The sequence below is a fragment of the Scyliorhinus canicula genome, chromosome 2 (genome assembly GCF_902713615.1).
Source record: "Scyliorhinus canicula chromosome 2, sScyCan1.1, whole genome shotgun sequence".
Taxonomy (NCBI): domain Eukaryota; kingdom Metazoa; phylum Chordata; class Chondrichthyes; order Carcharhiniformes; family Scyliorhinidae; genus Scyliorhinus; species Scyliorhinus canicula.
In genome coordinates this window covers 289305768-289329385 of record NC_052147.1, presented here as the reverse complement: position 1 = coordinate 289329385, position 23618 = coordinate 289305768, and the positions used below count along the sequence as shown (strand labels likewise).

The following is a 23618-nucleotide window of genomic DNA, read 5'->3' as shown; positions in this document are numbered from 1 at the left end:
AGAACAGTACAGGACAGGCCCTTCAGCCCACAATGTTGTGCTGACCATTTATCTTAATCTAAGATCAACCTAACCTACACCCCTTCAATTTACTGCTGTCCATGTGCCTGTGTAAGAGTCGCTTAAATGTCCCTAATGACTCTGACTCCACCACCTCTGTTGGCAGTGCATTACACGCACCCACCACTCTCTGTGTAAAGAACCTCCCTCTGACATCTCCCCTATACCATCCTCCAATCACCGTTAAATTATGGCCCCTCATGACAGCCATTTCCACCCTGGGGAAAAGTCTCTGACTATCCACTCTATCCATGCCTCACATCACCTTGTACACCTCTATCAAGTCACCTCTCTGCCTTCTTCGCTCAATAAACCTTTCTTCGTAAGTCATGTCCCGCCCAGTGCAGCAGCCTGGCTGGAGGCCCTGTCCCAGTGCAGCAGCCTGGCGGGAGGCCCTGTCCCAGTGCAGCAGCCTGGCTGGAGGCCCTGTCCCAGTGCAGCAGCCTGGCTGGAGGCCCTGTCCCAGTGCAGCAGCCTGGCTGGAGGCCCTGTCCCAGTGCAGCAGCCTGGCTGGGGGCCCTGTCCCAGTGCAGCAGCATAGCTGGAGGCCCTGTCCCACCCAGTGCAGCAGCCTGGCTGGAGGCCCTGTCCCAGTGCAGCAGCCTGGCTGGAGGCCCTGTCCCAGTGCAGCAGCCTGGCTGGAGGCCCTGTCCCACCCAGTGCAGCAGCCTGGCTGGAGGCCCTGTCCCGCCCAGTGCAGCAGCCTGGCTGGAGGCCCTGTCCCAGTGCAGCAGCCTGGCAGGAGGCCCTGTACCACCCAGTGCGGCAGCCTGGCTGGAGGCCCAGTCCCAGTGCAGCAGCCTGGCTGGAGACCCAGTCCCAGTGCAGCAGCCCGGCTGGAGACCCAGTCCCAGTGCAGCAGCCTGGCTGGAGGCCCTGCCCCAGTGCCGCAGCCTGGCTGGAGGCCCTGTCCCAGTGCAGCAGCCTGGCTGGAGGCCCTCATCCCACCCAGTGCAGCAGCCTGGCTGGAGGCCCTGTCCCAGTGCAGCAGCCTGGCTGGAGGCCCTGTCCCAGTGCAGCAGCCTGGCTGGAGGCCCTGTCCCAGTGCAGCAGCCTAGCTTGAGGCCCTGTCTCAGTGCAGCAGCCTGACTGCAGGTCCTGTCCCAGTGCAGCAGCCTGACTGGAGGCCCTGTCCCAGTGAAGCAGCCTAGCTGGAGGCCCTGTCCCAGTGCAGCAGCCTGGCTGGAGGCCCTGTCCCACCCAGTGCAGCAGCCTGGCTGGAGGCCCTGTCCCACCCAGTGCAGCAGCCTGGCTGGAGGCTCTGTCCTGCCCAGTGCAGCAGCCTAGCTGGAGGCCCTCATCCCACCCAGTGCAGCAGCCTGGCTGGAGGCCCTGCCCCAGTGCAGCAACCTGGCTGGAGACCCTGTCCCAGTGCAGCAGCCTGGCTGGAGGCCCTGTCCCAGTGCAGCAGCCTAGGTTGAGGCCCTGTCTCAGTGCAGCAGCCTGACTGCAGGTCCTGTCCCAGTGCAGCAGGCTGACTGGAGGCCCTGTCCAACCCAGTGCAGCAGCCTGGCTGGAGGCCCTGTCCCAGTGCAGCAGCCTGGCTGGAGGCCCTGTCCCAGTGCAGCAGCCTGGCTGGAGGCCCTGTCCCAGTATAACTGCCTGGCTGGGGGCCCTCGTCCTGCCCAGTGCAGCAGCCTAGCTGGAGGCCCTCATCCCACACAGTGCAGCAGCCTGGCTGGAGGCCCTGCCCCAGTGCAGCAGCCCGGCTGGAGGCCGTCATCCCACCCAGTGCAGCAGCCTGGCTGGAGGCCCTGTCCCAGTGCAGCAGCCTGGCTGGAGGCCCTGTCCCAGTGCAGCAGCCTGGCTGGAGGCCCTGTCCCAGTGCAGCAGCTTAGCTTGAGGCCCTGTCTCAGTTCAGCAGCCTGACTGCAGGTCCTGTCCCAGTGCAGCAGCCTGACAGGAGGCCCTGTCCCAGGGCAGCAGCCTGGCTGGAGGCCCTGTCCCACCCAGTGCAGCAGCCTGGCTGGAGGCCCTGTCCTGCCCAGTGCAGCAGCCTAGCTGGAGGCCCTGTCCTGCCCAGTGCAGCAGCCTAGCTGGAGGCCCTCATCCCACCCAGTGCAGCAGCCTGGCTGGAGGCCCTGCCCCAGTGCAGCAGCCTGGCTGGAGGCCCTGTCCCAGTGCAGCAGCCTGGCTGGAGGCCCTGTCCCAGTGCAACAGCCTGGCTGGAGGCCCTGTCCCAGTGCAGGTGCCTGGCTGGATGCCATGTCCCAGTGCAGCAGCCTGGCTGGAGGCCCTGTCCCAGTGCAGCAGCCTGGCTGGAGGCCCTGTCCCAGTGCAGCAGCCTAGCTTGAGGCCCTGTTTCAGTGCAGCAGCCTGACTACAGGTCCTGTCCCAGTGCAGCAGCCTGACTGGAGGCCCTGTCCCAGTGCAGCAGCCTGGCTGGAGGCCCTGTCCCAGTGCAGCAGCCTGGCTGGAGGCCCTGTCCCACCCAGTGCAGCAGCCTGGCTGGAGGCCCTGTCCCGCCCAGTGCAGCAGCCTGGCTGGAGGCCCTGTCCCAGTACAGCAGCCTGGCTGGAGGCCCTGTCCCACCCAGTGCAGCAGCCTGGCTGGAGGCCCTGTCCCAGTGCAGCAGCCTGGCTGGAGGCCCTGTCCCAGTGCAGCAGCCTGGCTGGAGGCCCAGTCCCGCCCAGTGCAGCAGCCTGGCTGGAGGCCCTGTCCCAGTACAGCAGCCTGGCTGGAGGCCCTGTCCCACCCAGTGCAGCAGCCTGGCTGGAGGCCCTGTCCCAGTGCAACAGCCTGGCTGGAGGCCCTGTCCCGCCCAGTGCAGCAGCCTCTTTGGAGGCCCTGTCCCAGTGCAGCAGCCTGACTGCAGGCCCTGTCCCAGTGCAGCAGCCTGGCTGGAGGCCCTGTCCCAGTGCAGCAGCCTGGCTGGAGGCCCTCATCCCACCCAGTGCAGCAGCCTGGCTGGAGGCCCAGTCCCAGTGCAGCAGCCTGGCTGGAGGCACTGTCCCAGTGCAGCAGCCTGGCTGTAGGCCCTGTCCCAGTGCAGCAGCCTGGCTGGAGGCCCTGTCCCAGTGCAGCAGCCTGGCTGGAGGCCCTGTCCCAGTGCAGCAGCCTAGCTTGAGGCCCTGTCTCAGTGCAGCAGCCTGACTGCAGGTCCTGTCCCAATGCAGCAGCCTGGCTGGAGGCCCTGTCCCACTGCAGCAGCCTAGCTGGAGGCCCTGTCCCAGTGCAGCAGCCTGGCTGGAGTCTCTCGTCCTGCCCAGTGCAGCAGCCTGACTGGAGGCCCTGTCCCAGTGCAGCAGCCTGGCTGGAGGCCCTGTCCCAGTGCAGCAGCCTGGCTGGAGGTCCTGTCCCAGTGCAGCAGTCTGGCTGGAGGCCCTGTCCCAATGCAGCAGCCTGGCTGGAGGCCCTGTCCCAGTGCAGCAGCCTGGCTGGAGGTCCTGTCCCAGTGCAGCAGCGTGGCTGGAGGCCCTGTCCCAGTGCAGCAGCCTGGCTGGAGGCCCTGTCCCAGTGCAGCAGCCTAGCTGGAGGCCCTGTCCCAATGCAGCAGCCTGGCTGGAGGCCCTCATCCCACCCAGTGCAGCAGCCTGGCTGGAGGCCCTGTCCCAGTGCAGCAGCCTGGCTGGAGGCCCTGTCCCAGTGCAGCAGCCTGGCTGGAGGCCCTGTCCCAGTGCAGCAGCCTGGCTGGAGGCCCTGTCCCAGTGCAGCAGCCTGGCTGGAGGCCCTGTCCCGCCCAGTGCAGCAGCCTGGCTGGAGGCCCTGTCCCGCCCAGTGCAGCAGCCTGGCTGGGGGCCCTCGTCCTGCCCAGTGCAGCAGCCTAGCTGGAGGCCCTCATCCCACCCAGTGCAGCAGCCTGGCTGGAGGCACTGCCCCAGTGCAGCAGCCCGGCTGGAGGCCGTCATCCCACCCAGTGCAGCAGCCTGGCTGGAGGCCCTGTCCCAGTGCAGCAGCCTGGCTGGAGGCCCTGTCCCAGTGCAGCAGCCTGACTGAAGGTCCTGACCCAGTGCAGCAGCCTGACAGGAGGCCCTGTCCCAGTGCAGCAGCCTGGCTGGAGGCCCTGTCCCACCCAGTGCAGCAGCCTGGCTGGAGGCCCTGTCCTGCCTAGTGCAGCAGCCTAGCTGGAGGCCCTCATCCCACCCAGTGCAGCAGCCTAGCTGGAGGCCCTCATCCCACCCAGTGCAGCAGCCTGGCTCGAGGCCCTGTCCCTGTGCAACAGCCTGGCTGGAGGCCCAGTCCCAGTGCAGCAGCCTGGCTGGAGGCCATGTCCCAGTGCAGCAGCCTGGCTGGAGGCCCTGTCCCAGTGCAGCAGCCTGGCTGGAGGCCCTGTCCCAGTGCAGCAGCCTAGCTTGAGGCCCTGTCTCAGTGCAGCAGCCTGACTACAGGTCCTGTCCCAGTGCAGCAGCCTGACTGGAGGCCCTGTCCCAGTGCAGCAGCCTGGCTGGAGGCCCTGTCCCACCCAGTGCAGCAGCCTGGCTGGAGGCCCTGTCCCAGTGCAGCAGCCTGGCTGGAGGCCCTGTCCCACCCAGTGCAGCAGCCTGGCTGGAGGCCCAGTCCCAGTACAGCAGCCTGGCTGGAGGCCCTGTCCCACTGCAGCAGCCTGGCTGGATGCCCTGTCCCACCCAGTGCAGCAGCCTCTCTGGATGCCCTGTCCCAGTGCAGCAGCCTGGCTGGAGGCCCTGTCCCAGTGCAGCAGCCTGGCTGGAGGCCCTGTCCCAGTGCAGCAGCCTGGCTGGAGGCCCTGTCCCAGTGCAGCAGCCTGGCTGGAGGCCCTGACCCAGTGCAGCAGCCTGGCTGGAGGCCCTGTCCCAGTGCAGCAGCCTGGCTGGAGGCCCTGTCCCAGTACAGCAGCCTGGCTGGGGGCCCTCTTCCTGCCCAGTGCAGCAGCCTAGCTGGAGGCCCTGCCCCAGTGCAGCAGCCTGACTGGAGGCCCTGTCCCAATGCAGCAGCCTGGCTGGAGGCCCTCATCCCACCCAGTGCAGCAGCCTAGCTGGAGGCCCTGTCCCAGTGCAGCAGCCTGGCTGGAGGCACTGTCCCAGTGCAGCAGCCTGGCTGGAGGCACTGTCCCAGTGCAGCAGCCTGGCTGTAGGCCCTGTCCCAGTGCAGCAGCCTGGCTGGAGGCCCTGTCCCAGTGCAGCAGCCTAGCTTGAGGCCCTGTCTCAGTGCAGCAGTCTGACTGCAGGTCCTGTCCCAGTGCAGCAGCCTGGCTGGAGGCCCTGTCCCAGTGCAGAAGCCTGGCTGGAGGCCCTGTCCCAGTGCAGGAGCCTGGCTAGAGGCTCTCGTCCTGCCCAGTGCAGCAGCCTGACTGGAGGCCCTGTCCCAGTGCAGTAGCCTGGCTGGAGGCCCTGTCCCAGTGCAGCAGCCTGGCTGGAGGTCCTGTCCCAGTGCAGCAGCCTGGCTGGAGGCCCTGTCCCAGTGCAGCAGCCCGGCAGGAGGCCCTGTCCCAGTGCAGCAGCCTAGCTGGAGGCCCTGTCCCAATGCAGCAGCCTGGCTGGAGGCCCTGTCCCAGTGCAGCAGCCTGGCTGGGGGCCCTCGTCCTGCCCAGTGCAGCAGCCTAGCTGGAGGCCCTCATCCCACCCAGTGCAGCAGCCTGGCTGGAGGCCCTGTCCCAGTGCAGCAGCCTGGCTGGAGGCCCTGTCCCGCCCAGTGCAGCAGCCTGGCTGGAGGCCCTGTCCCGCCCAGTGCAGCAGCCTGGCTGGGGGCCCTCGTCCTGCCCAGTGCAGCAGCCTAGCTGGAGGCCCTCATCCCACCCAGTGCAGCAGCCTGGCTGGAGGCACTGCCCCAGTGCAGCAGCCCGGCTGGAGGCCGTCATCCCACCCAGTGCAGCAGCCTGGCTGGAGGCCCTGTCCCAGTGCAGCAGCCTGGCTGGAGGCCCTGTCCCAGTGCAGCAGCCTGACTGAAGGTCCTGACCCAGTGCAGCAGCCTGACAGGAGGCCCTGTCCCAGTGCAGCAGCCTGGCTGGAGGCCCTGTCCCACCCAGTGCAGCAGCCTGGCTGGAGGCCCTGTCCTGCCTAGTGCAGCAGCCTAGCTGGAGGCCCTCATCCCACCCAGTGCAGCAGCCTAGCTGGAGGCCCTCATCCCACCCAGTGCAGCAGCCTGGCTCGAGGCCCTGTCCCTGTGCAACAGCCTGGCTGGAGGCCCTGTCCCAGTGCAGCAGCCTGACTACAGGTCCTGTCCCAGTGCAGCAGCCTGACTGGAGGCCCTGTCCCAGTGCAGCAGCCTGGCTGGAGGCCCTGTCCCACCCAGTGCAGCAGCCTGGCTGGAGGCCCTGTCCCAGTGCAGCAGCCTGGCTGGAGGCCCTGTCCCACCCAGTGCAGCAGCCTGGCTGGAGGCCCAGTCCCAGTACAGCAGCCTGGCTGGAGGCCCTGTCCCACTGCAGCTGCCTGGCTGCAGGCCCTGTCCCAGTGCAGCAGCCTGGCTGGATGCCCTGTCCCACCCAGTGCAGCAGCCTCTCTGGATGCCCTGTCCCAGTGCAGCAGCCTGGCTGGAGGCCCTGTCCCAGTGCAGCAGCCTGGCTGGAGGCCCTGTCCCAGTGCAGCAGCCTGGCTGGAGGCCCTGTCCCAGTGCAGCAGCCTGGCTGGAGGCCCTGTCCCAGTGCAGCAGCCTGACTGGAGGCCCTGTCCCAGTGCAGCAGCCTGGCTGGAGGCCCTGTCCCAGTACAGCAGCCTGGCTGGGGGCCCTCTTCCTGCCCAGTGCAGCAGCCTGGCTGGAGGCCCTCATCCCACCCAGTGCAGCAGCCTGGCTGGAGGCCCTGCCCCAGTGCAGCAGCCTGACTGGAGGCCCTGTCCCAATGCAGCAGCCTGGCTGGAGGCCCTCATCCCACCCAGTGCAGCAGCCTAGCTGGAGGCCCTGTCCCAGTGCAGCAGCCTGGCTGGAGGCACTGTCCCAGTGCAGCAGCCTGGCTGGAGGCACTGTCCCAGTGCAGCAGCCTGGCTGTAGGCCCTGTCCCAGTGCAGCAGCCTGGCTGGAGGCCCTGTCCCAGTGCAGCAGCCTAGCTTGAGGCCCTGTCTCAGTGCAGCAGCCTGACTGCAGGTCCTGTCCCAGTGCAGCAGCCTGGCTGGAGGCCCTGTCCCAGTGCAGAAGCCTGGCTGGAGGCCCTGTCCCAGTGCAGCAGCCTGGCTGGAGGCTCTCGTCCTGCCCAGTGCAGCAGCCTGACAGGAGGCCCTGTCCCAGTGCAGTAGCCTGGCTGGAGGCCCTGTCCCAGTGCAGCAGCCTGGCTGGAGGTCCTGTCCCAGTGCAGCAGCCTGGCTGGAGGCCCTGTCCCAGTGCAGCAGCCCGGCAGGAGGCCCTGTCCCAGTGCAGCAGCCTAGCTGGAGGCCCTGTCCCAATGCAGCAGCCTGGCTGGAGGCCCTGTCCCAGTACAGCAGCCTGGCTGGGGGCCCTCGTCCTGCCCAGTGCAGCAGCCTAGCTGGAGGCCCTCATCCCACCCAGTGCAGCAGCCTGGCTGGAGGCCCTGCCCCAGTGCAGCAGCCTGGCTGGAGGCCCTGCCCCAGTGCAGCAGCCTGGCTGGAGGCCCTGTCCCACCCAGTGCAGCAGCCTGGCTGGAGGCCCAGTCCCAGTACAGCAGCCTGGCTGGAGGCCCTGTCCCACTGCAGCTGCCTGGCTGCAGGCCCTGTCCCAGTGCAGCAGCCTGGCTGGATGCCCTGTCCCACCCAGTGCAGCAGCCTCTCTGGATGCCCTGTCCCAGTGCAGCAGCCTGGCTGGAGGCCCTGTCCCAGTGCAGCAGCCTGGCTGGAGGCCCTGTCCCAGTGCAGCAGCCTGGCTGGAGGCCCTGTCCCAGTGCAGCAGCCTGGCTGGAGGCCCTGTCCCAGTGCAGCAGCCTGACTGGAGGCCCTGTCCCAGTGCAGCAGCCTGGCTGGAGGCCCTGTCCCAGTACAGCAGCCTGGCTGGGGGCCCTCTTCCTGCCCAGTGCAGCAGCCTGGCTGGAGGCCCTCATCCCACCCAGTGCAGCAGCCTGGCTGGAGGCCCTGCCCCAGTGCAGCAGCCTGACTGGAGGCCCTGTCCCAATGCAGCAGCCTGGCTGGAGGCCCTCATCCCACCCAGTGCAGCAGCCTAGCTGGAGGCCCTGTCCCAGTGCAGCAGCCTGGCTGGAGGCACTGTCCCAGTGCAGCAGCCTGGCTGGAGGCACTGTCCCAGTGCAGCAGCCTGGCTGTAGGCCCTGTCCCAGTGCAGCAGCCTGGCTGGAGGCCCTGTCCCAGTGCAGCAGCCTAGCTTGAGGCCCTGTCTCAGTGCAGCAGCCTGACTGCAGGTCCTGTCCCAGTGCAGCAGCCTGGCTGGAGGCCCTGTCCCAGTGCAGAAGCCTGGCTGGAGGCCCTGTCCCAGTGCAGCAGCCTGGCTGGAGGCTCTCGTCCTGCCCAGTGCAGCAGCCTGACAGGAGGCCCTGTCCCAGTGCAGTAGCCTGGCTGGAGGCCCTGTCCCAGTGCAGCAGCCTGGCTGGAGGTCCTGTCCCAGTGCAGCAGCCTGGCTGGAGGCCCTGTCCCAGTGCAGCAGCCCGGCAGGAGGCCCTGTCCCAGTGCAGCAGCCTAGCTGGAGGCCCTGTCCCAATGCAGCAGCCTGGCTGGAGGCCCTGTCCCAGTACAGCAGCCTGGCTGGGGGCCCTCGTCCTGCCCAGTGCAGCAGCCTAGCTGGAGGCCCTCATCCCACCCAGTGCAGCAGCCTGGCTGGAGGCCCTGCCCCAGTGCAGCAGCCTGGCTGGAGGCCCTGCCCCAGTGCAGCAGCCTGGCTGGAGGCCCTCATTCCACCCAGTGCAGCAGCCTGACTGGAGGCCCTGTCCCAGTGCAGCAGCCTGGCTGGAGACCCTGTCCCAGTGCAGCAGCCTGGCTGGAGGCCCTGTCCCAGTGCAGCAGCCTGGCTGGAGGCCCTGTCCCAGTGCAGCAGCCTGGCTGGAGGCCCTGTCCCGCCCAGTGCAGCAGCCTGGCTGGAGGCCCTGTCCCAGTACAGCAGCCTGGCTGGAGGCGCAATCCCAGTGCAGCAGCCTGGCTGGAGGCCCTGTCCCACTGCAGCAGCCTGGCTGCACGCCCTGTCCCAGTGCACTAGCCTGGCTGGAGGCCCTGTCCCAGTGCAGCAGCCTGGCTGGAGGTCCTGTCCCACCCAGTGCAGCAGACTCTCAGGAGGCCCTGTCCCAGTGCAGCAGCCTGGCTGGAGGCCCTGTCCCAGTGCAGTTGCCTGGCTGGAGGCCCTGTCCCAGTGCAGAAGCCTGGCTGGAGGCCCTGTCCCAGTGCAGCAGCCTGGCTGGAGGCCCTGTCCCAGTGCAGCAGCCTGGCTGGAGGCCATGTCCCAGTGCAGCAGCCTCTCTGGAGGCCCTGTCCCAGTGCAGCAGCCTGGCTGGAGGCCCTCTTCCTGCCCAGTGATGCAGCCTGGCTGGAGGCCCTCTTCCCACCCAGTGCAGCAGCCTAGCTGGAGGCCCTGCCCCAGTGCAGCAGCCTCTCTGGAGGCCCTGTCCCAGTGCAGCAGCCTGGCTGGAGGCCCTCATCCCACCCAGTGCAGCAACCTGGTTGGAGGCCCTGTCCCTGTGCATGCAGCCTGGCTGGAGGCACTGTCCCAGTGCAGCAGCGTGGCTTGAGGCACTGTCCCAGTGCAGCAGCCTGGCTGGAGGCCCTGTCCCAGTGCAGCAGCCTGGCTGGAGGCCCTGTCCCAGTGCAGCAGCCTAGCTTGAGGCCCTGTCTCAGTGCAGCAGACTGACTGCAGGTCCTGTCCCAATGCAGCAGCCTGACTGGAGGCCCTGTCCCAGTGCAGCAGCCGAGCTGGAGGCCCTGTCCCAATGCAGCAGCCTAAATGGAGGCCCTGTCCCAGTGCAGCAGCCTGGCTGGAGGCCCTGTCCCAATGCAGCAGCCTGGATGGAGGCCCTGTCCCAATGCAGCAGCCTAAATGGAGGCCCTGTCCCAGTGCAGCAGGCTGGCTGGAGGCCATGTCCCAGTGCAGCAGCCTGGCTGGAGGTCCTGTCCCAGTGCAGCAGCCTAGCTGGAGGCCCTGACCCAGTGCAGCAGCCTGGCTGGAGGCCCTGCCCCAGTGCAGCAGCCTGGCTGGAGGCCCTGCCCCAGTGCAGCAGCCCAGCTGGAGGCCCTCTCCCACTGCAGCAGCCTGGCTGGAGGCCCTGTCCCAGTACAGCAGCCTAGCTTGAGGCCCTGTCCCAGTGCAGCAGCCTGGCTGGAGGCCCTGTCCCAGTGCAGCAGCCTGGCTGGAGGCCCTGTCCCAGTGCAGCAGCCTGGTTGGAGGCCCTGTCACAATGCAGCAGCCTGGCTAGAGGCCCTGTCCCAGTACAGCAGCCTGGCTGGGGGCCCTCGTCCTGCCCAGTGCAGCAGCCTAGCTGGAGGCCCTCATCCCACCCAGTGCAGCAGCCTGGCTGGAGGCCCTGCCCCAGTGCAGCAGCCTGGCTGGAGGCCCTCATCCCACCCAGTGCAGCAGCCTGGCTGGAGGCCCTGTCCCAGTGCAGCAGCCTGGCTGGAGGCCCTGTCCCAGTGCAGCAGCCTGGCTGGAGGCCCTGTCCCAGTGCAGCAGCCTCTCTGGAGGCCCTGTCCCAGTGCAGCAGCCTGGCTGGAGGCCCTCTTCCTGCCCAGTGATGCAGCCTGGCTGGAGGCCCTCTTCCCACCCAGTGCAGCAGCCTAGCTGGAGGCCCTGCCCCAGTGCAGCAGCCTCTCTGGAGGCCCTGTCCCAGTGCAGCAGCCTGGCTGGAGGCCCTCATCCCACCCAGTGCAGCAACCTGGTTGGAGGCCCTGTCCCTGTGCATGCAGCCTGGCTGGAGGCACTGTCCCAGTGCAGCAGCGTGGCTTGAGGCACTGTCCCAGTGCAGCAGCCTGGCTGGAGGCCCTGTCCCAGTGCAGCAGCCTGGCTGGAGGCCCTGTCCCAGTGCAGCAGCCTAGCTTGAGGCCCTGTCTCAGTGCAGCAGACTGACTGCAGGTCCTGTCCCAATGCAGCAGCCTGGCTGGAGGCCCTGTCCCAGTGCAGCAGCCGAGCTGGAGGCCCTGTCCCAATGCAGCAGCCTAAATGGAGGCCCTGTCCCAGTGCAGCAGCCTGGCTGGAGGCCCTGTCCCAATGCAGCAGCCTGGCTGGAGGCCCTGTCCCAATGCAGCAGCCTAAATGGAGGCCCTGTCCCAGTGCAGCAGGCTGGCTGGAGGCCATGTCCCAGTGCAGCAGCCTGGCTGGAGGTCCTGTCCCAGTGCAGCAGCCTGGCTGGAGGCCCTGACCCAGTGCAGCAGCCTGGCTGGAGGCCCTGCCCCAGTGCAGCAGCCTGGCTGGAGGCCCTGCCCCAGTGCAGCAGCCCGGCTGGAGGCCCTCTCCCACTGCAGCAGCCTGGCTGGAGGCCCTGTCCCAGTACAGCAGCCTAGCTTGAGGCCCTGTCCCAGTGCAGCAGCCTGGCTGGAGGCCCTGTCCCAGTGCAGCAGCCTGGCTGGAGGCCCTGTCCCAGTGCAGCAGCCTGGTTGGAGGCCCTGTCACAATGCAGCAGCCTGGCTAGAGGCCCTGTCCCAGTACAGCAGCCTGGCTGGGGGCCCTCGTCCTGCCCAGTGCAGCAGCCTAGCTGGAGGCCCTCATCCCACCCAGTGCAGCAGCCTGGCTGGAGGCCCTGCCCCAGTGCAGCAGCCTGGCTGGAGGTCCTCATCCCACCCAGTGCAGCAGCCTGGCTGGAGGCCCTGTCCCAGTGCAGCAGCCTGGCTGGAGGCCCTGTCCCAGTGCAGCAGCCTGGCTGGAGGCCCTGTCCCAATGCAGCAGCCTGGCTGGAGGCCCTGTCCCAGTGCAGCAGCCTGGCTGGAGGCCATGTCCCAGTGCAGCAGCCTGGCTGGAGGCCCTGTCCCAGTGCAGCAGCCTGACTGGAGGCCCTGTCCCAGTGCAGCAGCCTGACTGCAGGTCCTGTCCCAATGCAGCAGCCTGACTGGAGGCCCTGTCCCAGTGCAGCAGCCTGGCTGGGGGCCCTCGCCCCGCCCAGTGCAGCAGCCTGGCTGGAGGCTCTGTCCCACTGTAGCAGCCTGGCTGGAGGCCCTGTCCCAGTGCAGCAGCCCGGCAGGAGGCCCTGTCCCAGTGCAGCAGCCTAGCTGGAGGCCCTGCCCCAATGCAGCAGCCTGGCTGGAGGCCCTGTCCCAGTACAGCAGCCTAGCTTGAGGCCCTGTCCCAGTGCAGCAGCCTGGCTGGAGGCCCTGTCCCAGTGCAGCAGCCTGGCTGGAGGCCCTGTCCCACCCAGTGCAGCAGCCTGGCTGGAGGCCCTGTCCCACCCAGTGCAGCAGCCTCTCCGGAGGCCCTGTCCCAGTGCAGCAGCCTGGCTGGAGGCCCTGTCCCAGTGCAGCAGCCTGGCTGGAGGCCCTGTCCCAGTGCAGCAGCCTGGCTGGAGGCCCTGTCCCAGTGCAGCAGCCTGGCTGGAGGCCCTGTCCCAGTGCAGCAGCCTGGCTGGAGGCCCTGTCCCACCCAGTGCAGCAGCCTGGCTGGAGGCCCTGTCCCGCCCAGTGCAGCAACCTGGAGGCCCTGTCCCAGTACAGCAGCCTGGCTGGAGGCCCTGTCCCACCCAGTGCAGCAACCTGGCTGGAGGCCCAGTCCCAGTGCAGCAGCCTGGCTGGAGGCCCTGTCCCACTGCAGCAGCCTGGCTGCAGGCCCTGTCCCAGTGCAGCAGCCTGGCTGGAGGCCCTGTCCCAGTGCAGCAGCCTGGCTGGAGGCCCTGTCCCACCCAGTGCAGCAGCCTCTCTGGAGGCCCTGTCCCAGTGCAGAAGCCTGGCTGGAGGCCCTGTCCCAGTGCAGCAGCCTGGCTGGAGGCCCTGTCCCAGTGCAGCAGCCTGGCTGGAGGCCCTGTCCCAGTACAGCAGCCTGGCTGGAGGCCCTGTCCCAGTGCAGCAGCCTGGCTGGAGGCCCTGTCCCAGTGCAGCAGCCTGGCTGGGGGCCCTCTTCCTGCCCAGTGCAGCAGCCTGGCTGGAGGCCCTCTTCCCACCCAGTGCAGCAGCCTAGCTGGAGGCCCTGCCCCAGTGCAGCAGCCTGGCTGGAGGCCCTGTCCCAGTGCAGCAGCCTGGCTGGAGGCCCTCATCCCACCCAGTGCAGCAGCCTGGCTGGAGGCCCTGTCCCAGTGCAGCAGCCTGGCTGGAGGCCCTGTCCCAATGCAGCAGCCTGGCTGGAGGTCCTGTCCCAGTGCAGCAGCCCTGCAAGAGGCCCTGTCCCAGTGCAGCAGCCTAGCTGGAGGCCCTGTCCCAATGCAGCAGCCTGGCTGGAGGCCCTGTCCCAATGCAGCAGCCTGGCTAGAGGCCCTGTCCCAGTACAGCAGCCTGGCTGGGGGCCCTCGTCCTGCCCAGTGCAGCAGCCTAGCTGGAGGCCTTCATCCCACCCAGTGCAGCAGCCTGGCTGGAGGCCCTGCCCCAGTGCAGCAGCCTGGCTGGAGGCCCAGTCCCAGTGCAGCAGCCTGGCTGGAGGCCCTCATCCCACCCAGTGCAGCAGCCTGGCTGGAGGTCCTGTCCCAGTGCAGCAGCCTGGCTGGAGGCCCTGTCCTTCCCAGTGCAGCAGCCTGGCTGGAGGCCCTGTCCCAGTGCAGCAGCCTGGCTGGAGGCCCTGTCCCAGTGCAGCAGCCTGGCTGGAGGCCCTGTCCCAGTGCAGCAGCCTGGCTGGAGGCCCTGTCCCAGTGCAGCAGCCTAGCTTGAGGCCCTGTCCCAGTGCAGCAGCCTGACTGCAGGTCCTGTCCCAATGCAGCAGCCTGGCTGGAGGCCCTGTCCCAGTGCAGCAGCCTAGCTGGAGGCCCTGTCCCAGTGCAGCAGCCTGGCTGGAGGCCATGTCCCAGTGCAGCAGCCTGGCTGGAGGCCCTGTCCCAGTGCAGCAGCCTGGCTGGAGGCCATGTCCCAGTGCAGCAGCCTGGCTGGAGGCCCTGTCCCAGTGCAGCAGCCTAGCTGGAGGCCCTGTCCCAGTGCAGCAGCCTAGCTGGAGGCCCTGTCCCAGTGCAGCAGCCTAGCTGGAGACAATGTCCCAGTGCAGCAGCCTGGCTGGAGGTCCTGTCCCAGTGCAGCAGCCTAGCTTGAGGCCCTGTCTCAGTGCAGCAGCCTGACTGCAGGTCCTGTCCCAATGCAGCAGCCTGACTGGAGGCCCTGTCCCAGTGCAGCAGCCTGGCTGGGGGCCCTCGCCCCGCCCAGTGCAGCAGCCGGGCTGGAGGCTCTCGTCCTGCCCAGTGCAGCAGCCTGGCTGGAGGCCCTGTCCCAGTGCAGCAGCCGAGCTGGAGGCCCTGTCCCAGTGCAGCAGCCTAGCTGGAGGCCCTGTCCCAGTGCAGCAGCCTGGCTGGAGACCCTGTCCCAGTGCAGCAGCCTAGCTGGAGGCCCTGTCCCAGTGCAGCAGCCTGGCTGGAGGCCCTGACCCAGTGCAGCAGCCTGGCTGGAGGCCCTGCCCCAGTGCAGCAGCCTGGCTGGAGGCCCTGCCCCAGTGCAGCAGCCCGGCTGGAGGCCCTCTCCCACTGCAGCAGCCTGGCTGGAGGCCCTGTCCCAGAGCAGCAGTCTGGCTGGAGGCCCTGTCCCAGTGCAGCAGCCTGGCTGGAGGCCCTGTCGCAGTGCAGCAGCCTGGCTGGAGGCCCAGTCCCAGTGCAGCAGCCTGGCTGGAGGCATGGACAAGCTGGGCCGAAGGGCCTGTTGCCATGCTGTAAATATCTATGACTCTGTGACCTGATAGTATTTTTACACTGAGAAAAAAACGGGCAGGGGGCTGGAGGATTCTACCTCAGGACGCAGCCGTTGATGTCCTATTTCAGAGAGTAGGTCACCATCAGATGTTAGGGGGAGGGTAGGACATTGGGATTCCCTGTGGTTTCTTTTAGATTTGTGGGGGGAGGGGTTGAAAAGGTTGGAATACTGTCAACTGTTGGACAGAAATGGTTGAGAACATAGAACATAGAACATTACAGCGCAGTACGGGCCCTTCGGCCCTCGATGTTGCGCCGACCCGTGAAACCATCTGAAGCCTATCTGACCTACACTATTCCATTTTCATCCATATGTCTATCCAGTGACCACTTAAATGCCCTTAAAGTTGGCGAGTCTACTACTGTTGCAGGCAGGGCGTTCCACACACCTACTACTCTCTGAGTAAAGAAACTGCCTCTGACATCTGTCCTGTATCTATCACCCCTCAATTTAAAGCTATGTCCCCTCGTGTTGGTCATCACCATCCGAGGAAAAAGACTCTCACTGTCCACCCTATCTAACCCTCTGACTATCTTATATGTCTCTATTAAGTCACCTCTCAGCCTTCTCCTCTCTAATGAAAACAACCTCAAGTCCCTGAGCCTTTCCTCGTAAGACCTTCCCTCCATACCAGGCAACATCCTAGTAAATCTCCTCTGAACCCTTTCCAAAGCTTCCACATCCTTCCTATAATGTGGTGACCAGAACTGCACGCAGTACTCCAGGAGTGGCCGCACCAGAGTTATGTACAGCTGCAGCATGACCTTGTGGCTCCGAAACTCAATCCCGCTACTGATAAAGGCTAGCACACCATATGCCTTCTTAACAGCCCTATTAACCTGGGTGGCAACTTTCAGGGATTTATGTACCTGGATGCCGAGATCTCTCTGTTCATCTACACTACCAAAAATCTTGCCATTAGCCTAGTACTCTGCATTCCTGTTACTCCTTCCAAAGTGAACCACCTCTCACTTTTCGACATTAAACTCCATCTGCCACCTCTCAGCCCAGCTCTGCAGCGTATCTCTGTCCCTCTGTATCCTATAACATCCTTCAGCACTATCCACATTCTGGAAACTGTTCACTAAATTTAAAAAAATTAAATTGGTGGTTGGTTTGAGCGGAGGGGGATATTTTCTGGTATATCAGATGAATCTGGTTGAATTTTTATGTTTGCAAACTGGAAATTTTAATTAAAATATTTATTAAAAAATATCAAAAGATCAGCTATTGTGACATGAGGAACACACAACAGATACTTTACTAACTGCTGCTTACTTGTGCTGACTTGGTAAATCCGAGAACTCTGAAGCATTTGCCTTCTGTTTTATACTTCATCTGTTCCTGATCCACTTGTGAGAATGGAATAATATCACTACCATAGCGGAATCCTGAAAGATCATTTGAAATTATACAGTGTCATTAGCAATCTAAAACATTCCAAGTCACCTCATGAAATTTGATGCTAGGCTACATAAGATCATATTGGAATGATAGAAAGGTTACTGCAGAGAAAGATGCCATTCAGTCGCTCACTCCCATGCTGGCTCTCAATATGTGAAACTCACCATTTTCTTGTCGCCCTGCAATTTTATTTTCTTGGATGCCATAAAAGTGACAAAAAGGAATGAGAGTTTGGAGCCATAAATGTGGCAAGAGAATGAGAGCTTGGGGGAAAAAAAGGGGCGAGAAGGATGAGTTTCGGGGGCCAAAAAGTGAAATGAAATAAAATGATAATCGCTTATTGTCACAAGTAGGTTTCAATGAAGTTACTGTGAAAAGCCCCTAGTCGCCACATTCTGGCGCCTGTTCAGGGAGGCTGGTACAGGAATTGAACTGTGCTGCTGGCCTGCCTTGGTCTGCTTTCAAAGCCAGCGATTTAGCCCAGTGTGCTAAACCAGCCCCTCCAGTGGGGAGAAGGAAACCAATCCGTGCCATAAAAGTGGCAAGAGAGAAAATGGGTTTGGGGCAATAAAATGGCGAGATACACAGAACGGTTCAGGGCTATCAAAGTGGATAGAAGGAGCAAGGTTTGGGCCATAAGATCAGGGCCATAAAGCAGCAAGGCAGAGCACCAGTTTGGGGTTATAAAAGATACAAAACTCTGCAAAATCACACTAACAGATTCAAAAACATCTTCTTCCTCGCTGTTACCAGACTCCTGAATGACCCTCTTATGGACTGAACTGATCTCTCCACTCCCTCCCAGAACAAGGATAGAGTCCCCCATCGTTCTCACATTTCATCCCACCAGCCTCCGTATTCAAAGCATAATCCTCCGCCATTTTCGCCAGCTCCAGCGTGATGCCACCACCAAACACATCTTCTCTTCACTCCCTCTGTCAGCATTCCGGAGAGACCGTTCCCTCCGAGACAATCTAGTCCACTCCTCCACCATACGCAGTATGGGTCGTTCTTTGTACAATGTGTGCAGGAGGGTTTCCTGACACAATATGTTGACAAGCCAACAAGAGGCGAGGCCACATTGGATTTGGTTTTGGGTAATGAACCAGGCCAGGTGTTAGATCTGGAGGTAGGTGAGCACTTTGGAAACAGTGACCACAATTCGGTGACCTTTACGTTAGTGATGGAAAGGGATAAGTATACCCCGCAGGGCAAGAGTTATAGCTGGGGGAAGGGCAATTATGATGCCATTAGACATGACTTAGGATGTGTAGGTTGGAGAAGTAGGCTGCAAGGGTTGGGCACACTGGATATGTGGAGCTTGTTCAAGGAACAGCTATTGCATGTTCTTGATAAGTACGTACCAGTCAGGCAGGGAGGAAGGGGTCGAGCGAGGGAACCGTGGTTTACCAAAGAAGTGGAATCTCTTGTTAAGAGGAAGAAGGAGGCCTATGTGAAGATGAGGCGTGAAGTTTCAGTTGGGGCGCTTGATAGTTACAAGGAAGCGAGGAAGGATCTAAAGAGAGAGCTGAGACGAGCAAGGAGGGGACATGAGAAGTCTTTGGCAGGTAGGATCAAGGAAAACCCAAAAGCTTTCTATAGGTATGTCAGGAATAAAAGAATGACTAGGGTAAGATTAGGGCCAGTCAAGGACAGTGGTGGGAGGTTGTGTGTGGAGGCTGAGGAGATAAGCGAGATACTAAATGGATACTTTTCGTCAGTATTCACTCAGGAAAAAGATAATGTTGTGGAGGAGAATGCTGAGAATGGATGGCATTGAGGTGCGTAGGGAAGAAGTGTTGGCAATTCTGGACAAGGTGAAAATAGATAAGTCCCCGGGGCCTGATGGGATTTATCCTAGGATTCTCTGGGAAGCCAGGGAAGAGATTGCTGAGCCTTTGGCTTTGATTTTTATGTCATCATTGGCTACAGGAATAGTGCCAGAGGACTGGAGGATAGCAAATGTGGTCCCTTTGTTCAAGAAGGGGAGTAGAGATAACCCCGGTAACTATAGGCCGGTGAGCCTCACGTCTGTTGTGGGTAAAGTCTTGGAGAGGATTATAAGAGATACGATTTATAATCGTTAGAGAGAAGAAGGTTAAGAGGTGACTTAATAGAGGCATACAAAATGATCAGAGGGTTAGATAGGGTGGACAGCGAGAGCCTTCTCCCGCGGATGGAGGTGGCTAGCACGAGGGGACATAGCCTTAAATTGAGGGGTAATAGATATAGGACAGAGGTCAGAGGTGGGTTTTTTACGCAAAGAGTGGTGAGGCCGTGGAATGCCCTACCTGCAACAGTAGTGAACACGCCAACATTGAGGGCATTTAAAAATTTATTGGATAAGCATATGGATGATAAGGGCATAGTGTAGGTTAGATGGCCTTTAGATTTTTTCCATGTCGGTGCAACATCGAGGGCCGAAGGGCCTGTACTGCGCTGTATCGTTCTATGTTCTATGTTCTATGTTCTATAATCATCTAGATAGGAATAATATGATTAGGGATAGTCAGCATGGTTTTGTGAAGGGTAGATCATGCCTCACAAACCTTATCGAGTTCTTTGAGAAGGTGACTGAACAGGTAGACGAGGGTAGAGCGGTTGATGTGGTGTATATGGATTTCAGTAAAGCATTTGATAAGGTTCCCCACGGTCGGCTATTGCAGAAAATACGGAGGCTGGGGATTGAGGGTGATTTAGAGATGTGGATCAGAAATTGGCTAGTTGAAAGAAGACAGAGGGTGGTGGTTGATGGCAAATGTTCAGAATGGAGTTCAGTTACGAGTGGCGTACCACAAGGATCTGTTCTGGGGCCGTTGCTGTTTGTCATTTTTATAAATGACCTAGAGGAGGGCACAGAAGGTTGGGTGAGTAAATTTGCAGATGACACTAAAGTCGGTGGAGTTGTAGACAGTGTGGAAGGATGTTGCAGGTTACAGAGGGACATAGATAAGCTGCAGAGCTGGGCTGAGACGTGGCAAATGGAGTTTAATGTAGAGAAGTGTGAGGTGATTCACTTTGGAAAGAAAAACAGGAATGCGGAATATTTGGCTAATGGTAAAATTCTTGGCAGTGTGGATGAGCAGAGGGATCTCGGTGTCCATGTACATAGATCCCTGAAAGTTGCCACCCAGGTTGACAGGGTTGTGAAGAAGGCCTATGGTGTGTTGGCCTTTATTGGTAGAGGGATTGAGTTCCGGAGCCATGAGGTCATGTTGCAGCTGTACAAAACTCTGGTACGGCCGCATTTGGAGTATTGCGTACAGTTCTGGTCGCCTCATTATAGGAAGGACGTGGAAGCTTTGGAACGGGTGCAGAGGAGATTTACCAGGATGTTGCCTGGTATGGAGGGAAAATCTTATGAGGAAAGGCTGATGGAGTTAAGGTTGTTCTCGTTAGAGAGAAGAAGGTTAAGAGGTGACTTAATAGAGGCATTAAAAAAGGTTAAGAGGGTTAGATAGGGTGGACAGTGAGAGCCTTCTCCCGTGGATGGAGGTGGCTAGCACGAGGTGACATAGCCTTAAATTGAGGGGTAATAGATATAGGACAGAGGTCAGAGGTAGGTTTTTTACGCAAAGAGTGGTGAGGCCGTTGAATGCCCTACCTGCAACAGTAGTGAACTCGCCAACATTGAGGGCATTTAAAAGTTTATTGGATAAGCATATGGATGATAATGGCATAGTGTAGGTTAGATGGCCTTTAGTTTTTGACTTCCCATGTCGGTGCAACATCGTGGGCCGAAGGGCCTGTACTGCGCTGTATCGTTCTATGTTCTATGTACCTCTCCGATCACCCATGGCAGCTTCCCATGCAATCGCACAAGGTGTAACACCTGCCCCTTTATCTCTTCCATGCTTAACATCCCAGGCCCAAAACACTCATTCCAGGTTAAGCAGCATTTCACTTGCATCTCTTCCAATCTGATCTATTGCATTGGCTGCTCCCAGTGTGGTCTCCTCTATATCGGAGAGACCAAACGCAGACTGGGTGATCGCTTTGCTGAGCATCTTCGGTCTGTGCATATTCAGGATCCTGACCTTCCCGTTGCTTGCCATTTTAACACAAGACCCTGCTCCCATGCCCACATTTCTGTCCTAGGCCTGCTGCAATGTTCCAGTGAAGCTCAATGCAAACTGGAGGAACAACATCTCATCTTCCGGTTAGGCAGCTACAGCCTTCCAGCCTGAACATCGAATTCAACAACTTCAGATGATCCGCCCCACCTCGACCCATTTGTTTTCATTTCATGTTAACTGTCTTTTACCAATTCATTCTTTCTTAATATATATTTAATTTCTACCCCCCCCAATCTTATCCACCTTTCCTGCACCTTTCTCCTCTTTGCTTCCCCCTTCCCCTCCCCGCACACCTACAGTTCATCCTCTGATGTTAGTTTCTCTGCTGTTTGACCTTTCACATCTTTTGTCCCCTCTGGGGACTGCCATTAACACTCTTTCCTCTTGGTATCTGTGGCCATTAGCACCCAGTTTCCCTGGATTTCTGTGGCTATGACTCATCTTTCATTCTCTCTCCACAGTGTAAATATTTCCCACTCTCTCAGTCTGTTAGCTTTGACAAAGAGTCATCAGACTCGAAACGTTAGCTCTTTTCTCTCCCTACAGATGCTGCCAGACTTGCTGAGATTTTCCAGCATTTTCCCTTTCCTTTCAGATTCCAGCATCTGCAGTAATTTGCTTCTCTCCACACATCTTCTCTACTTAGTGTTATGGGCCAGGGTTTAGAAAACACCAAAGTATATTATAGAGTTCACCTGACCTACAACTGTTTATTGATTTTGGTTACAATGAGCACAAGGGCCTGCCTTGCAGATGTTATTCAACAGAGGTTTCGGCGCTTTTAATAAAAAAAAAACTTTATTCTATGAATTTAGTCAACATTTTTCTAAACACACACAGTAAGCATTTTTATCAACTACAAACAGAAAGACCCCACATAGCTCCAGTAATCTATATATAACCCTTAATGAATTCCCCCTTAACTGTTCCAATTTAATAACAAGATCCCATACACCAGAAAAACCTTTTCAAAGGTGCGGCCCAGCACACAACACTCTTACTGTCTTTAAGACTCGGGATTGATACTCATTTCCTTTCCAAACAGCAGGTTTGAATTCCTTATAGAAAGCAGTTATCTCTTTTGAGTTATCAAGTAGTCTGGAAACAGCTTCTAAAATGAAGATAGAGAGACACTTCCTTTTGTTATGTGAGCGGTGTTTTCAGAACCCCAAAATGTATCATGGAGTTCAACCAGCCCCCACCTTTAATGTATTGTTGCTTTTGAAGCACACGGCTTGTTCCCCAGCTGTAGTATTACAATTATGGACACGTGGTTTTTAAATCAAAACAATGTTTATTCCATGAACTCAAATTCACCTTTTAAATAAACATTGGGTCTCTTAACACCCCTTACTTCAAAGATAACCCCGAAAATAATACACTACCCAATCCTGCAAACTGTTCCTTTACACATCCAAAAGACTTAACAAATCCTTCAACCAAAAGCACATTAGATTTATATTCAATACTGAAACCTTTTTACAATTCCGATTACACCAAAGGATTAAGAGGTAGTCCTTCAGGGGCTGGTTTAGCACACTGGGCTAAATCGCTGGCTTTGAAAGCAGACCAAGGCAGGCCTGCAGCGCGGTTCAATTCCCGGACCAGCCTCCCTGAACAGGTGCCACAATGTGGCGACTAGGGGCTTTTCACAGTAACTTAATTGAAGCCTACTCGTGACAATAAGCGATTTTCATTTTCATTTCCCTTTCATTTTTTCATTTCATTTCATTTCATGGCAGAGATCACCAGCAATGCAGCTCACAGCCACACCCAAGCTTTCTTCAAACTGAAACTAAAACTCCCAAAAAGCAGAAGTGAGCTCAGCTCCCCCCTGTGACATCACTTCAGTAATATGATCAGCTTCATTTCTTAAAGTTACATTTCTTAAACATCCAATTCTTCAAGGCAGTCTCACATGACAACTCCCCCCCAAGAAAAAAAAATAAACCATCAACTTCAAGATGGTTTCATTTTCACTTTTGCACCATCCAGTAAGAAATGCACAGAGTAAATATACGTTTTAGCTTTTAAAAAACAACACACACAAACAGGCATAATAATAAAGTCCATCTTTCCCATTCTTCTTCCTCCAACCGAAATCCTTCCATTCATCACATTCGTGATGGGACATTGAAAAGAGTGCGAGAGGAGAGACAGCAGGGACATTGAAAAGAGCGCGAGAGGTAAGACAGCTGGGACATTGAAAAGAGTGCGAGAGGAGAGACAGCTGGGACATTGAAAAGAGCGCGAGAGGTAAGACAGCCGGGACATTGAAAAGAGCGCGAGAGGAGAGACAGCAGGGACATTGAAAAGAGCGCGAGAGGTAAGACAGCTGGGACATTGAAAACAGCGAGAGAGGAGAGTAGCAGGGGCATTGAAAAGAGCGCGAGAGGTAAGACAGCTGGGACATTGAAAAGAGCGAGAGAGGAGAGACAGCAGGGACATTGAAAACAGCGCGAGAGGAGAGTAGCAGGGGCATTGAAAAGAGCGCGAGAGGTAAGACAGCTGGGACATTGAAAAGAGCGAGAGAGGAGAGACAGCAGGGACATTGAAAAGAGCGCGAGAGGTAAGACAGCTGGGACATTGAAAAGATAAGAGCGGCGGGGTGCCAGTGGGAGCAAAGATAATATAAGGCGGGAACCGGAAGTACGACGCGCGGACTTCTGGGAAGGATTTTCTCCTAGCCAATAAATTCTGGTGGAGAGGATACCCGAGACACTACACGTGTAGTGTCTCCCACCCGCCCTCCTCCTCTAACCTAATAATAAGACCCATTGGTGTGAGCAGGTAAGTGCTATATTATATTATTATTTTTTTTTATTTTTTATTTGTTTTATATTTGTTTACCAGAACTTGGTTGAAATTAAGTGGGATGGCAGGGAAGGTAGTGCAATGTTCCTCCTGCAGGATGTTTGAGGTGAGGGATGCCGTTAGTGTCCCTGCTGATTTTACCTGCAGGAAGTGCAGCCAGCTCCAGCTCCTACAAGACCGAGTTATGGTACTGGAGCTGGAGTTGGATGAACTTCGGATCATTCGGGAGGCAGAGGTGGTCATAGATAGGAGCTTCAGGGAAGTAGTTACACCAAAGACTGGAGATAGATGGGTAACTGTAAGAGGGACTGGGAAGAAGCAGTCAGTGCAGGGACCCCCTGCGGTCGTTCCCCTGAGTAACAAGTATACCGTTTTGGATACTTGTGGGGGGGACGACTTACCAGGGGTAAGCCATAGGGTGCAGGTCTCTAGCACGGAGTCTGTCCCTGTTGCTCAGAAGGGAAGGGGGGAGAGGAGCAGAGCATTAGTAATTGGGGACTCAATAGTCAGGGGCACAGATAGGAGATTTTGTGGGAGCGAGAGAGACTCACGTTTGGTATGTTGCCTCCCAGGTGCAAGGGTAAGTGATGTCTCGGATCGTGTTTTTCGGGTCCTTAAGGGGGAGGGGGAGCAGCCCCAAGTCGTAGTCCACATTGGCACTAACGACATAGGTAGGAAAGGGGACAAGGATGTCAGG

At 59.6% G+C, this 23618-nt stretch overlaps 1 protein-coding gene across 1 annotated transcript in view; it reads right to left on the bottom strand.

Annotated features, from left to right (window-relative positions):
• Positions 1-23618, bottom strand: part of xrcc5 (X-ray repair complementing defective repair in Chinese hamster cells 5) — a 333072-nt gene that overhangs the window by 158902 nt on the left and 150552 nt on the right. The window contains exon 9 of the mRNA XM_038790233.1: positions 15906-16018. Coding sequence (XP_038646161.1) covers positions 15906-16018 — 113 coding nt within the window. The remainder of the gene's footprint in view (positions 1-15905; positions 16019-23618) is intronic.